The 14,726-nt window shown below is 47.2% G+C and overlaps 1 protein-coding gene across 1 annotated transcript in view; it reads right to left on the reverse strand.

Annotated features, from left to right (window-relative positions):
• Positions 1-14,726, reverse strand: part of KAT6A (lysine acetyltransferase 6A) — a 290,868-nt gene that overhangs the window by 49,359 nt on the left and 226,783 nt on the right. The window contains 1 exon segment of the mRNA XM_030202065.1: positions 13,145-13,238. Coding sequence (XP_030057925.1) covers positions 13,145-13,238 — 94 coding nt within the window.

Raw genomic sequence — 14,726 nt, forward strand, 5'->3', positions numbered from 1 at the left:
ATTTATTACAAGTACTTAATAACAAGGGACATATAAAGTCCTTTAATGATTTGCAAGCAGAACATGGGATACCCCAAAAAGAGCGGTTCTTTTATGAACAATTGAAAAACTATGTGACCTCGTTGCCCTGGGAGTCCTTGACGGAAGATGTCCAGGAAGAGTTGTCTGCTGCATTCTCCCTGGGGTCCCAGCAAAAAGTGCCTTTATCCTATCATCACCGCCATATAAAAGACACGGTGGAGGAACCGGATTATGCACGTTTAATGGACAGCAGACTTGCACACGGAAGTTAGTGCAAGCCAGATCAAGACCCATGTGCTGACAATCAGGCGAATTACATATCAATCCAAGCATTGGGAATTACAATACAAATTTGCATTGCGCTTATATGTGCCCCCCAAAAGAGCATTTTACATGGGCCTTTCCCCCTGGGGAGAGTGCCCGAAGTGCAGAGCAGAAGGGGCAGACCTGGGACATATGTTCTGGCTATGCAAAGTAGTGGAGAAATTCTGGAAAGGAATAATCCAATACGTAAACTCAATCTGGAAGCAGGGCTGAACTTATCATCCGGCCCTCCTGTTTGGACAGCTAACAAATAGCCGACCCACAGTAAAAGGCTTTACAGCATTTACCCAGCGTGCTGCAATTGTGGGCAAGCAAGTTATATTGACAGAATGGTTGTCAATAGGGGGCCTGACACTGCAACAGTGGAGGACGCAAATGTTACAGATACTGCGCACAGAAAGGATGGGAGTAACAGACATCAACTCACAAACTGGAGAACAATTTCAGCAACGGTGGACCCCCTTTTGGAACACTCTAACTCCCCCGGCACGTAGCCATCTTCTAAACTTGTAATAAACATACAAAATCAGATGACAGACTATCAAGAAGGGAAAGGGTGTGGGGAGGAGGGGAGGGGAGTTGGGGGAGGGTTTTTGTTGAGGGGATAAAAAGAAAATGGATGGTGAACAGTTGTAAATGTTATAAAATTCTGTTTATAATTGCTTGTCACATCAATAAAAATGATTCAAAAATAAAATAACCAAATCAATTTTTTAAAACTGTTCTTTGCATAGGTCCTTTTGTAATTTTTCATAATCCTCTTGCGATTTAACAACTTTGAATAACTTTGGGTCATCAGCAAATTTAATTACCTCACTATTTACTCCTATCTCTAGAACCCCACTACCTACCCTTCTCCATTGGGAATACTGACCATTTAACCCTACTCTCTGTTTTCTATCTTTTAACCAGCTCCTTATCCAGAATAGAACATTATCTCCTATCCCATGATTTTCTAATTTCCTCAGGAGTCTTTCATGATGTATTTTGTCAAATGCCTTTTGAAAATCTAGGTATACAATATCAACTGGCTCACCTTTATCTACAGGAAGCAGGGGGGTAGAAGAGGATGGTAAGCAGCTCCCAGAAGATGGGCGCAAGAAACATAGGCAATATAATCAGGTATAGTTTATCAGGATGTCTTGCAGCATCTATCAGCAGGAATTTTTTTGTATAAAAACGTTTTCAACTTTTTCAAAAGCTGTCGTAGGCACTGTTGTGTCATGTGTCTTTGGGCAATGTGTTCCATCACCTGGCCGCATTGTATGATCAGCCTCCTTTAGGTTTGGTAGCGGTAGTTCTATTAGTGACGTGATAAAGCTTGGTGCAGCACCATATACAACCTAATATGCTCATATTGGTAGCCACTGGAGATACTGCAGCAATGGCATAGCACGGTCATATCTGGATACACCGCAGATCAGGCGAGCAGAGGTATTTTGAGCCATCTGTAGCTTTTTGAATATGTAATCTCTGCATCTCTCATATACCGCATTGCAATAGTCTATCTGGGACAGGACAAACTTTATATAGCACTGCGTATGCCTTGTAGCGCTATAGAAATGCTAAATAGTAGTAGTAGTAGTGGACTAAGATGCAGAAGGTGTTTTTTGAAAAGTAGGCTTTTAGTTTTTGCAGTTTGCAGAGCAATCTGAAAATGTTCTATTTCAGGTGGACACTTGTGGTTCTAGCGTTAGGTGCTGGTCAAGAAGTATTTCTAGCACTTTGATGTTAGTGCCTACAGAATATTCTGTTTGAACGATGTAGAATTTATTGCTTATTATTGGTTTGAAAGGGCTGGTTATCATCATGAACTTAGTTTTGTCTCTGTTAAGTTTCAGCTTGAAAGCCATGGCCCAGATATCCATCAGGTCAAGCACTCGTTTGATGTCTTGTAGTATAGCTGTGATGTCATCAGCAAAGGGGATGCATATAGTTACATCAGCTGCATAGATGTATGTTTTAAAGCTGTGTGTTTCTAGTTTGTGGCCTGGGTGGTGGGGATATGAATATTAAATAATGATGGAGAGAGGGGGAATCTTGAGGTACTCCACATTCTAGGATCCATTCTGCTGACAGGAATCATAACATCCTCACTGTGTATAATCTATGGCTCAGGAATCCCTCAAATCAGGATAGGACCCCTTTTCCTATGTTGTCTAGCATGTTTATAAACAATCCATGGTCTACCATGGATTATATCAAATCTGATTATGTTCTCATCACTGTTATTGTTTGATTTGATTACTTAATATACCACATAATACAGTTAAGTTTTAAAGTGGTTTACTATAAAACAGGAACAAGTTTTCTAACAAATAAAACTAAACAATAAAACAATATAAGTGGCCCTAACACATTACCTCCTGAACCAGATCATGTACTCCACTAGGTCTAGAATTGTTCCCCCTCTTGTTGGTTCCAGAACCAGCTGCTCCATAAAGAAATCCTTGATTTCATCAAGGAATTTTACCTCTCTAGCATGCCCTGATGCTACACTTACCCAGTCAATAGTGGGGTAATTGAAATCACTCATTATTATTGTGCTCCCCAGGTCGTTAGCTTCCCTAATTTCTGATAACATTTCTGCATCTGTCTGTTCATCCTGGCCAGGTGGATAGTATTTCCCCCCTTTACACATGGAATTTCTAGCCATAAGAATTCCAAGGTAAAATTATGTATCATACCTGATAATTTTCTTTCCATTAATCATAGCTGATCAATCCATAGACTGGTGGGTTGTGTCCATCTACCAGCAGGTGGAGATAGAGAGCAAACTTTTGCCTCCCTATATGTGGTCATGTGCTGCCGGAAACTCCTCAGTATGTCGATATCAAAGCTCCATCCGCAGGACTCAGCACTTAGAGAATTACACCCACGAAGGGACACTCTGCCCAGCTCACCACCGCCGAAACGGGGGAGGGGAATTAACCCAGCTCATCCCCACACAAGTGGGGGAGGGGAATCCGTCCAGCTCATCCCCGCGGAGCGGGGGAGGGACACCACACCCGCCGATGCGGGGGGATCTGGCTTATCCTGCAACCGCAACCGCGGGAGGAGCTGACTGACCCTAACACCGCCGAAGCGGGAGGGGTACAAAGCTGCCCTACAGCCGCACGAAGCGGGAGGGAGTACCGGCAGAATTTAAATCTCAATCCAGCCCCGTAAAACGGAGGGGAGAGGAATGCAGCAGCTCACTGTAACACAAACTCGTCTCAACTCTTGAAGAATCCAAGTGAAAGAAGAACTTGAACACGAAGTCCTCCTGAAGTAACTGAAGACTAAACTTGAACCTAAAATTCAACCAGAATATAAACAGTACAGATATCTGGGAGGGGCTATGGATTGATCAGCTATGATTAATGGAAAGAAAATTATCAGGTATGATACATAATTTTACCTTCCATATCATCAAGCTGATCAATCCATAGACTGGTGGGATGTACCGAAGCAGTACTCACCCAGGGCGGGACATAGAAATCCCTGACCGCAACACTGAAGCTCCAAACCGGGCCTCCGCCCGAGCAGCCACAGTCAAGCGGTAATGCCTGGCAAAGGTATGGGCCTTCCCTGCGGCCACCTAAGCCGCTGCAATGGCTTCCTTGCCCATCTTGCCACTGTAGGCCTAGAAGCCTGCAGACCCTTACGAGGACCTGTAAACAGGACAAACAGATGATCCGATTTCCGGAAATCATTGGTCACTTCCAAGTATCTGATGATGACTCGTCTCACATCCAGAAATTGAGAGCAGAGTATTCCTCTGGGTAGACCTCCCTACGAAAGGAAGGGAGACAGAGCTGCTGAATCACATGGAAGCGAAAAACAATCTTGGGCAGGAAGGAAGGCACTGTGCGAATAGTCACTCCTGCCTCAGTGAACTGCAGAAAAAGCTCTCGACATGAGAGTGTCTGGAGCTCGGAAACTCTTCTGGCTGAAGTGATAGCCACCAAAAAGACTGCTTTCAACGTCAGGTCTTTCAGAGATGCCCTCGACAAGGATTCAAAAGGCGGCTTCTGCAATGCTCTTAGCACCAGGTTGAGATTCCATGCAGGCACCACTGAGTGCAGAGGAGGGCGCAGGTGATTAACTCCCTTGAGAAAGCGCACCACATCTGGCTGCGAAGCCAGGGAAGCACCCTTCAGGCGGCCCCTGAAGCAAGCCAGAGCCGCTACCTGAACTTTCAGGGAACTGAGCGACAGGCCTTCGTCCAGACCTTCTTGCAGGAACGCCAACACTGAAGAAATTGGAGCAGTGAAGGGAGAAAGTGAGCCTGCTTCACACCACGCTGCAAAGATACGCCAAACCCTGGCGTAAGCAGTAGAAGTAGAGCGCTTCCTCGCTCTCAGCATAGTGGCGATGACCTTGTCTGAGAAGCCCTTCTTTCTCAGACGCTGCCGCTCAATAGCCAGGCCGTAAGACCAAAGGGGGAGGGATCCTCCATCACCACAGGACCCTGATGAAACATTCCCTGCTCCACTGGCAGCCGCAGAGGATCGCCGACTGAGAGCCTGATCAAGTCCGCATACCAGGGACGTCTGGGTCAATCCGGACCCACCAGGATTACCCTGCCGGGATGCTTTGCCACCCGGTCTAGCACCCTGCCCAACATGGGCCAGGGCGGGAACACATAGAGAAGCTCTTGTGTCGGCCACTGTTGGAGAAGAGCATCTACTCCCAGGGATCGAGGGTCCCGTCCTCTGCTGAAAAAGCGCGGCACTTGACAATTGGCCGATGACGCCATCAAATCTAGGCTCGGCTGGCCCCAGCGCTTCGTGATGCCCAAGAACGCCTGAGCAGATAGCTGCCACTCTCCGGGCTCCATGACCTTCATGACTCCGGCAATGTGGGCCGCTGACAGCTGTTCCAGGTTCGCTTCCGCCCACTGGCATAGATTCATGGCCTCCTTGGCTAGAGGGGCGCTCTTGGTACCTCCCTGGCGGTTGACATAGGCCACAGCCGTGGCATTGTCCGACAGGACCCGTACAGGCTTCAACACCAGTACCGGGATGAACTCCCAACAACACCAACCGAATGGCTCTGAGTTCCAGGAGATTGATAGACCACTTGCCTCTGCAGGAGACCAGAGCCCCTGCGCTGTCCTTCCCAAGCAGTGGGCTCCCCAGCCCATCAGAGGCGTCTGTCGTGACGACAATCCACTCCGGGGTCACCAGAGGCATTCCTGCAGACAACTTGTCTGTCTGCGTCCACCAGCTCAGCGCCTTGCGCACTGCTGGGTCCAAGGGAAGGCGCACAGCATAATCCTCCGACATCAGAGTCCAGCGCAGCAGCAGAGATTGTTGTAGTGGTCTCATATGAGCCCTGGCCCAGGGCACTACTTCCATCGTGGCCGTCATAGAGCCCAACAGCTGCACGTAGTCCCAAGCTCGAATAGGAGAGGCTACTAGGAACTAGTCCACCTGAGCCTGAAACTTGACAATCCGATTGTCTGGCAGGAACACTCTGCCCACTTGGGTGTCGAATCGAACTCCCAGATACTCCAGGGACTGAGTCGGGCGCAGCTGGCTTTCCTCCCAGTTGATGATCCACCCCAGGGAGCTCAAAAGAGCAACCACCCGGTTCACAGCTTTGCCGCACTCTGCATAAGATGGGGCTTGGATCAACCAGTCGTCCAGATAAGGATGGACTTGAACTCCTTCCTTCCTCAGGATGGCCGCGATGATCACCATTACTTTGGAGAAGGTCCGCGGAGCAGTAGCCAACCCGAACGGGAGGGCTCTGAACTGGAAGTGTCGGCCCAGTACTGCAAAACGCAGAAAGCGTTGATGAGGAGGCCAGATGGGAATATGCAAGTACGCTTCCTTGATGTCCAAGGATGCCAGGAACTCTCCTGCCTTCACTGCCGCTATAACAGAGCGGAGGGTCTCCATGCGAAAGTGCCGAACTTTCAAGGCCCAATTGACCCCTTTGAGGTCGAGGATAGGCCGTACAGAACCTCCTTTCTTTGGTATCACAAAGAAAAAGGAGTAACATCCCTTGCCAAGCTGATTTTCTGGCACCGGAACGACCGCCCCCAGGCGGATCAGATTGTTCAAGGTCTGCTGCACTACCACAGCTTTGACCGGAGACTTGCAGGGAGAGAGTACAAACCCGTCTTTTAAGGGTCGGCAGAACTCTAGCTTGTAGCCGTCTCTGATGACTTCCAGCACCCAAGCGTCTGAAGTTATTGTGGTCCACTCGCCCATAAACGAGGACAGCCGTCCTCCAATTTGCACTGGGGCGTGGACCAAGGCCCCGTCATTGGGTACGAGACCCTGGGGGAGGACCGGAGGGAGCACCTCCGGGACGGCGGTCTCTGCGAAAGGAATGCTGCTTGGGGGAGAAGTTCCTCTTGAAGGAAGAGGGGGCAGAGGAGCCCGACCTGCCCGGGCGGTACCGACGGGCTTCCTGAAACCGTCCTCTGGAGGTACCAGGGCGAGTACTAGCCCGAACCCTGACCTCTGGTAACTTCTTGCCCTTAGACGTGCCGAGATCGGTCACGATTTTGTCCAGCTCGACCCCAAAGAGCAGCTTGCCTTTAAAAGGCAATCTAGCCAGGCGGGATTTAGAGGCGTGGTCAGCAGACCAATGTTTCAGCCAAAGCCACCGCCGCGCAGAGATTGTCTGAGCCATGCCTTTCGCTGAGGCCCTCAAGACATCATACAGCAAGTCTGCCAAATAGGCTAAGCCCGATTCCAGGGCCGGCCAATCAGCCCTCAAGGAAAGATCCGAGGGGAAAGCCCGCTGCACCATAGTCAGGCACGCCCTGGCCACATAGGAGCCGCAAATTGAGGCCTGCAAACTTAAAGCAGCTGCCTCAAAGGACGACCTTAAGGCCGCCTCCAATCTTCTGTCTTGGGCGTCCTTTAGGGCCGTGCCACCTTCCACCGGCAACGCCGTTTTCTTAGTCACCGCAGTGATTAAAGAATCCACGGTAGGCCACAGATAGGCCTCACGTTCACTTTCAGTCAAAGGATAGAGGTGGGACATAGCCCTAGCCACTTTAAGGCTCGCTTCCGGGACATCCCATTGAGCCGAAATTAAGGTGTGCATGGCATCATGCACGTGGAAGGTTCTAGGCGGGCGCTTCGTCCCCAGCATAATGGCAGAGCCAACAGGGGCTGAGGGAGAGACGTCCTCCGGAGAGGAAATCTTCAAAGTGTCCATGGCCTGTACCAACAGGTTGGACAAATCCTCTGAGCTAAAAAGCCGCGCTGCAGAGGGGTCATCCGCTCCATCCGAGCGGGGATCCGTCTCCTCCAAGGAATCCGCAAAGGACCGTTGGGAGACCTCAGATACGCTGCCCTCATCTACATCGGAGGAGACAAAGTCCTCCAAGGCCTGGGAATCAACCTGAGGGCGTTTACCTCTGGGAACCTCAACCTCTTTACCAGACGAGGGAGCAGGGGCAGCGTTTTGCATAAGGAAGGCCTGATGCAGCAGCAAAACAAACTCGGGGGAGAAACCCCCCAGACTGTGTACTTCCGCAGCCTGGGCAACAGCCCTAGACGCACCCTCAACCGGCGCTCGCAAGAGCGGGGGAGAGACATGCTGCGCATCCAAAATGGCGTCCGGCGCGACACTCCGCGAAGGAGCCGCGCGGGAAGAACGGCGCTTAACTTTAGCCGCTTTTGTGCCGTCGCCCAAATTAAGGGCGTTCATGGCATTAATGTCTCCAACCTCAAGGGCGGCCCAAGAAGAAGCCGTCCGAGCCGCGTGGCCGGCCAAGATGGCGGAGGCGAGGAGCGGGGGATGGGCGTTTATGGCGGGAAAAATCGCCACGCCGGAGGAAGGACCGGGACATTCATCGGCCACGAAACTGTCACCCAACAAGGGCGAATCAGGCTTTAAGACCCCCGCATCCCCTCTAGAAGCGCCCAAGCGATCCGGGGAGCGACTCTTTACGCCCTCGCCCTCCGACGCCATATGCCACGTGGAGATAAATCGGGGAACCCCCTGCCCGCTATAAAAAGGTAAAAATTACCTGCTGTCCGCTCCGAGCTGTAACGACCTGGTGTCCCAGTGAGTAGCTGCAATAAACGTTTAAATAAACGTCGAAATAAACGCCTTTAAGGACGTTCAAAATTTTTTTTTTTTTTTTTTTAACGGAGCCAGCGGGAGGGGGGAGAAAAGGAGGGACCTGGCGCCACCAGGTTTGCACTTGCTCAAAAGAGCCCTCAACCCCAGGCACTCAACAAAACCTAAAAATTAGGCTTGGAGGCCTAGCCAGAGCTGCTGCTGTGTGTGACCACCACCTGCTGAGATAGAGAACATACTGAGGAGTTTCCGGCAGCACATGACCACATATAGGGAGGCAAAAGTTTGCTCTCTATCTCCACCTGCTGGTAGATGGACACAACCCACCAGTCTATGGATTGATCAGCTTGATGATATGGAAGATGTGTTTTATGTCTTGCAAAACATTTAGTCTATTCAAGGCTCTCTTTAATGTATAATGCTACTTCTCCACAAATTAGATCTACCCTATCACTGAGATATAATTTGCACCCTGGTATGACAGTGTCCCATTGGTTACCTTCTTTCCATCAGGACAGAGATGCCTATTATATCTATCTTTTCATTTAGTGCAATATATTCTAACTCTCCCATTTTATTTCTTAGGCTTCTGGCATTTGCATATAGACATGTGGGTTAGAAATTCCATGTAGAAAAGGATGGTGATAGGAGTGAACTACCGTCCGCCTCGCCAGGATGAGCAGGTAGACGCAGAAATGATAAAAGAAATCAGAGACGCAAACAAAATGGGTAATGTGATAATAATGGGTGACTTCAATTATCCAAATATAGACTGGGTAAATGTAACATCGGGACACGCTAGAGAGGTACAATTCCTTGATGAAATCAAGGACAGCTTTATGGAGCAGCTGGTGCAGGAGCCGACGAGAGAAGGAAAAATTTTAGACTTGGTCCTTAGTGGAGTGCATGATCTGGTGAGGGACGTTATGGTACTGGGGCCGCTTGATAACAGTGATCATAATATGATCAGTTTCGATATCAACCTTGAAGTAACTATACACAGGAAGTCAAATACGTTAGCGTTTAACTTTAAAAAAGGAGACTATGATAAAATGAGAAGAACGGTAGAAAAAAAAATTAAGGGGACAACTGAGAGGGTAAAAACTGTACAACAGGCATGGACGCTGTTCAAAAATACCATCCTGGAGGCCCAGGCCAAACATATTCCACAAATTAGAAAAGAAAGACGGAACTCCAAAAGACAGCCGGCATGGTTAAAAAGTGAGGTAAAGGAAGCTATTAGGGCTGAAAGAAATGCCTTCAGAAAATGGAAGAAGGACCCGTCTGAAAATAACAAGAAGCAGCATAAGGAGTGTCAAAGCAAATGCAAGGCGCAGATAAAGAAGGCCAAGAGGGATTACGAAAAAAAGATAGCATTAGAGGCAAAAAAGCATAGTAAAAAATATTTTCGGTATATTAAAAGCAGAAAGCCAGCAAAAGAATCGGTTGGACCGCTGGATGACTGAGGGGTAAAAGGGGCGATCAAGGAAGACAAAGACGTAGCGGAGAAATTGAATGAATTCTTTGCTTCGGTCTTCACCGAGGAAGATTTGGGTGGGATACCGGTGTCGGAAATGATATTTCAAGCGGACGAGTCGGAGAAACTTACTGACTTCACGGTAAACCTGGAGGACGTAATGGGGCAGTTCAGCAAACTGAAGAGTAGCAAATCTCCTGGACTGGATGGTATTCATCATAGAGTACCGATAGAACTGAAAAATGAGCTTGTGGAGCTACTGCTAGTGATATGCAATTTATCCTTAAAATTGAGCATGGTACCGGAAGATTGGAGGGTGGCCAATGTAACGCCCATTTTTTAAAAAGGTTCCAGGGGAGATCCGGGAAATTATAGACCGGTGAGTCTAACGTCGGTGCCGGGGAAAATGGTAGAGGCTATTATTAAAAACAAAATTACAGAGCACATCCAAGGACATGGATTACTGAGACCAAGTCAGCACAGCTTTTGTGAGGGGAAATCTTGCCTGACCAATTTACTTCAATTCTTTGAAGGAGTAAACAAACATGTGGACAAAGGGGAACCAGTTGATATTGTGTACCTGGATTTTCAAAAGGCGTTTGACAAGGTACCTCATGAAAGACTACAGAGGAAATTGGAGGGTCATGGGATAGGAGGAAAAGTCCTATTGTGGATTAAAAACTGGTTGAAGGATAGGAAACAGAGAGTGGGGTTAAATGGGCAGTATTCACAATGGAGAAGGGTAGTTAGTGGGTTTCCTCAGGGGTCTGTGCTAGGACCGCTGCTTTTTAATATATTTATAAATGATTTAGAGATGGGAGTAACTAGCAAGGTAATTAAATTTGCTGATGACACAAAGTTATTCAAAGCCGTTAGCTCGCGACAGGATTGTGAAAAATTACAGAAGGACCTTACGAGACTGGAAGACTGGGCAGCTAAATGGCAGAAGATGTTTAATGTGAGCAAGTGCAAGGTGATGCATGTGGGAAAAAAGAACCCGAATTATAGCTACGTCATGCAAGATTCCACGTTAGGAGTTACGGACCAAGAAAGGGATCTGGGTGTCGTCGTCGATAATACACTGAAACCTTCTGCGGCTCGGAAAGCGACTAGGATGTTGGGTATTAGGAAAGGTATGGAAAACAGGTGTGAGGATGTTATAATGCCGTTATATTGCTCCATGGTGCGACCGCACCTCGAGTATTGTGTTCAATTCTGGTCGCCGCATCTCAAGAAAGATATGGTGGAATTGGAAAAGGTGCAGCGAAGGGCGACTAAAATGATAGCGGGGATGGGACGACTTCCCTATGAAGAAAGACTGAGGCTAGGACTTTTCAGCTTGGAGAAGAGACAGCTGAGGGGAGACATGATAGAGGTATACAAAATAATGAGTGGAGTGGAAAACACACGTCAACGAAAAAAGGACGCGCGAGGTCGACTTTCCGGGGCTCGACACGGCGAAAACACGACCGTACCGAGTGCGGACAAAAGAAGACTGGCCGGCTCGAGCCGGTTTCGGGCAGGAAGACGGCCGCGCGGGCGCGCGAGGACTAGCAAAGGACTTTGCTAGTGAAGATTCCGATTGGAGGGGCTGCCGTGGACGTCACCCATCAGTGAGAACAAGCAGCCTGCTTGTCCTCGGAGAAGCGTCTGTTCACGCTTTCCAAAAATACTAGGACTAGGAGGCATGCGATGAAACTACAGTGTAGTAAATTTAAAACAAATCGGAGAAAATCTTTCTTCACCCAACGCATAATTAAACTCTGGAATTTGTTGCCGGAGAACGTGGTGAAGGCGGTTAGCTTGGTAGAGTTTAAAAAGGAGTTAGACGGTTTCCTAAAGGACAAGTCCATAAACCGCTACTAAATGGACTTGGGAAAAATCCACAATTCCGGGAATAACATGTATAGAATGTTTGTACGTTTGGGAAGCTTGCCAGGTGCCCTTGGCCTGGATTGGTTGCTGTCATGGACAGGATGCTGGGCTCGATGGACCCTTGGTCTTTTCCCAGTGTGGCATTTCTTATGTACTTACTTATGTACTTCTCTGTTTTGGTATTACCTTTTAAAGATACCATGTTCTGAACCATGCGCTTTTGCACAACTGTCGGTCTTCCCCCAGTTTCTAGTTTAAAAGCTGCTCTATCTCCTTTTTAAAAGTCGACACCAGCAGCTGGTTCCACCCTGGTTAAGGTGGAGCCCATCTTTCCAGAATAGGCTCCCCCTTCCCCAGAATGTTGTCTAGTTCCTAACAAATCTAAAACCCTCCTCTCTGCACCATCGCCTCCATCCGTGCATTAAGACTCCAGAGCTCTGCCTGTCCTGCGCATGGAACAGGGAGTACCTCTGAAAATGCTACCCTGGAGGTTCTAGATTTGATCTTTCTAAAGAGCCAGTAAATATGGAAAGGTGACGGCAAAATGGCAGCACCATGCCCAGTGCATCCCAAGAAGCACCAGGCAGGGGTGGGGGAGGGGCACCATTTTGAAGAGGGAGAGCCCAGACACAGGAGGGAGTAAGCATTCCTCCTGCCTCCTACCATGAGGTTATGTGGAGGGGTTTGGGGCTGGGATTCTACTAGATCATCAGGGCCAGTTGTGACTATGAAGGTCGGCCTCAGCTCAGCTTGGCATGGCCTGGTCTGGCTGGGGGTCTGCCAGGTCAGTGGGCTCGTTGGACCACCAGGCTATTTTTCTGTGAAGGTGGGGGAGTGGCGAGAGGTGTCCACTGGATCACCGGGAATTTTTTAGGTTGGGGTGGAGGCTTGAGCACATATTTTTAGGGAAGCCTGTCCGGGGCAGGGCAGTCAGGTTGGTGGGAGACAAGGGGTGCTGTTAGTTCCAGACCAGGCATTAGGTTTCCAGCCCTAATGAACACCCTTAAATGGATCTACATACATTTAAATGTGGTTTGCGACCATTTGAGCATCCAGGGAACACTAATGCCAGTGCTAGTCTGGTGCTAATCGCCTTTAGCGCAGCCGTCAGGTTTTGAGCATCAGCCCCTCAGTATGACAGAAAGTGAGTAAAACTGCAAAGTATAAAAGAGTGGGCTAGGACCAAGAAATTAATGTAAACAGAAGTTCCACCCATTTAATACAATGTCTTTCCTAGAGAAGGAAGAAAAAAGGTGTTCAGAAAGAGGGAAATAAAGCATCACTGCAGACTGGAGGCACTTCAAATTTCAGAATTCACCATAGAACACTAGCAACAATCAATTCACTCACCAGTGAAAATGCCATCAGAGCAGAAAAAGAAAACAACGGAGGTAAAAGTTTTAGGCTACTCACTGAAATCAATGAGGAATCTCCCATAGCCCTTACGCTGATACTGGGGAAGAATCATAATACAAGAGACATTGTATTTCTGCTGGCAGTGCTTTTCCTAAGGAAAGAAAATGCAGAAGGTTTAAGACAGCACTCTGTATGGAAAAAATAATCATGGTAATGGAGCTGGTAATTATCTAATTTATTTATTAATTTCTGTACTGCCTCTCTAAATCAAAACAATTTAACCAAAGCTGTTGACAAAAAGATGATCCACAATCAACATCGCATAAAGCATCAATGAACATACAATAGACTATATTGCTCCAACAACCCACATAGAGTGCTTTAAAAGCACCAGGGCCACCCATATGACAGAGTTAATGCTACCCTACACCATCACATCTGGTCTGGAGGGATGCTAAGGAATTATCTATTTATGCCGAGGACAGTCATTTAAGTGCTAATTTCACTACACTGTGTAAATGTTGGCCCTGGAGTGCTGGAACAGGCTCTATGGAGAAGTATGCCAGGAAATAAATTTCTTGGCTTTCCAGAAAACAAAAAAGGAAACTGAGATGTTTTCTTTTGCATAGTTTATGCAGCTCATTTATAAACCGAAGGTCAAAGGTTCAATGGTTTTGTGTTATTTTTGTTATGTTATTTATATGTATTGTGTTACTTTATGTTGTATATCACTTTGAACAGAGTTTGCTTGGGCTAGGGGAATTAGGGCTGCACCTAATATTTGCATTCTAAGTGATTCGGCCCCAAATAGTGCCCCAACTACATTATTTGTATTATCTAGTAATAAGCAAAACTGGAGAAAACAAATTAGCTTATATAAAAGACTAATAAAAACTACAAAGAGGTAATATTATTCCAAACTGATTGTTTTAAATTATCTGAATGCAAAAATGTTGTTCAACGTAGTGAATCAACTGTTAAACACAGGGAAGGCACTGCAATTAGGAAATGAGTGTGTGCCATCAGCTCAAGAGTTGGCAGATTCTTTAAAGCCAAAAACTGACAAGAAACACTTAATATTACCATCCACATCATTTGAGATGGTAACAAACTATCTGGATCAGCCAATGTCAACAGCGCGATGGTTTCCTGATAGGATTCTGGTCTTTTTTTTTGAGCCAGATAACCTTGTAGAGACTGAAAAGCTGTTGATCAAGTATTCCACTTCTCACTGTAGGCTAGATATTTGCCTCATGTCTCTCTTTAGATCCTTCATCTACAGTATTTTCAGGATGATTTATGACCTGGCTAAATTAGTGCTTGGAACAGGGTCATTATTCTGGCTATTTGGGCCATATTATTCTTACACCTATTCCAAAAAAAAAAACAGACTGGACCTATGGCTCAGGCCAGCAATTATAGACCAGTAGTGTCCATCACTCTTTTTGCAAAGATTTTGGAGGCAATAGCTACACAACAACTACTTATGGCGTATTTAGAGCATTATATTTTATATACTCCACAATCAGGTTTTAGAAAAGGTTTTAGCACGAAAACAGCTCTGGGTGCTCTAATATCGGAGATGAAATATTGGTTGGTAGAGGCTGTCAGGTTCTACTGATTCAATCTGACCTGGCTG

Source organism: Microcaecilia unicolor, chromosome 4 (genome assembly GCF_901765095.1).
Source record: "Microcaecilia unicolor chromosome 4, aMicUni1.1, whole genome shotgun sequence".
NCBI lineage: Eukaryota > Metazoa > Chordata > Amphibia > Gymnophiona > Siphonopidae > Microcaecilia > Microcaecilia unicolor.